The following is a 1,042-nucleotide window of genomic DNA, read 5'->3' as shown; positions in this document are numbered from 1 at the left end:
ACCGGGATGGACTGAGGGAACCGGGAGCAACCGGGGAACCGGGATGGACTGAGGGAACCGGGAGCAACCGGGGAACCGGGATCGACCAGGGGAACCGGGATGGACTGAGGGAACCGGGACCGACCGGGGGAACGGGCGGGGCCGCGGGAGGGCTCGGGGGGCTGGTTGGCGCTCGATGGATGCCCGTCTCCTGGAAAGCAGGAAATCCCTCTCTTAGTCCTCATTAAGCTTGCGCTGGGAACCGCGAGTCTAGGCTATTAAAGATCCCGAAGCGATGAACTCTGAAATAACGATACCGTTTAGCTCGGAGAGCGGGCACTCCTTACCTGTGCCCGTGACTGTTGATTTTAAGGTCCAGGTTAAAAACAGAAAGGTTTGTGCTTCATGGAGAACCAAATGTATAAAGGCTTTACGTTGTTGTCAGTCTAACTATGTTCTGTCTGTGGTATCTCTATGACTCCCATTAATACAGTCTCCAAGAGCCTCCTGGACTGATATGATAATCTTTACAATGTCTTTGTGTTAAAAGTAAACCTGCTCCTGGAGCAGTGAGGGACCTGTGACCTCCTTTCCCCTGTGACAAGGGCTGTGTGCTCAGACAGCTGCTTTAACAGGGTACAAAGGGCCGCTTTCCTGTTGGTTCTCTATTTGTTCCCAACAGTGTAGGAGGAAAATCATTTGTAATGGCATCTGCATGACTCAGAAGTCCAGAGATCGGCTCTGTGAACATGAAACATCTGTTCTAATTGCGCAAAGGAATCATTTGGCAGAGTTCAGGTAAATTTTGCACGACAACTGTCACTTTCGTGCCAGCTGGGTCGTGATTTCAGGGGTGTTACTCCTCCGTGCTGAACAGACCAGGAAAATAATAAAGTGGAGATCATTCCCCCGGCTGCTTCTCGCTGCAAGGCCGGGTCACTCCCATGTTTCACAGACTATCCCCGAGCTCAGCTCTGGAACATCCCTGAGGTCTCATCTGGAACATCCCTGAGCTCAGCTCTGGAACATCCCTGAGGTCTCATCTGGAACATCCCTGAGGTCT

General features: G+C 52.0%; 1 protein-coding gene across 2 annotated transcripts in view; it reads left to right on the top strand.

Moving 5' to 3' along the window:
- Positions 1 to 6: 6 nt before the first annotated feature.
- AP3M2 (adaptor related protein complex 3 mu 2 subunit) overlaps positions 7 to 1,042 on the top strand; it is an 8,037-nt gene continuing 7,001 nt past the window's right edge. For both annotated transcript variants that reach the window (XR_001877573.1, XM_017831850.1), the window contains exon 1: positions 7 to 777. Coding sequence is in view for 1 of the 2 variants with exons in the window: in XM_017831850.1 (XP_017687339.1) it covers positions 695 to 777 (83 nt within the window). In the remaining variant the exon portion in view is untranslated. The remainder of the gene's footprint in view (positions 778 to 1,042) is intronic.

Source organism: Lepidothrix coronata, unplaced genomic scaffold, assembly GCF_001604755.1.
Source record: "Lepidothrix coronata isolate B3197 unplaced genomic scaffold, Lepidothrix_coronata-1.0 Scaffold197, whole genome shotgun sequence".
Classification (NCBI taxonomy): Eukaryota; Metazoa; Chordata; class Aves; order Passeriformes; family Pipridae; genus Lepidothrix; species Lepidothrix coronata.
Note: the sequence above shows the minus strand (reverse complement) of the source record. Positions and strands in the feature narration are given on the sequence as shown.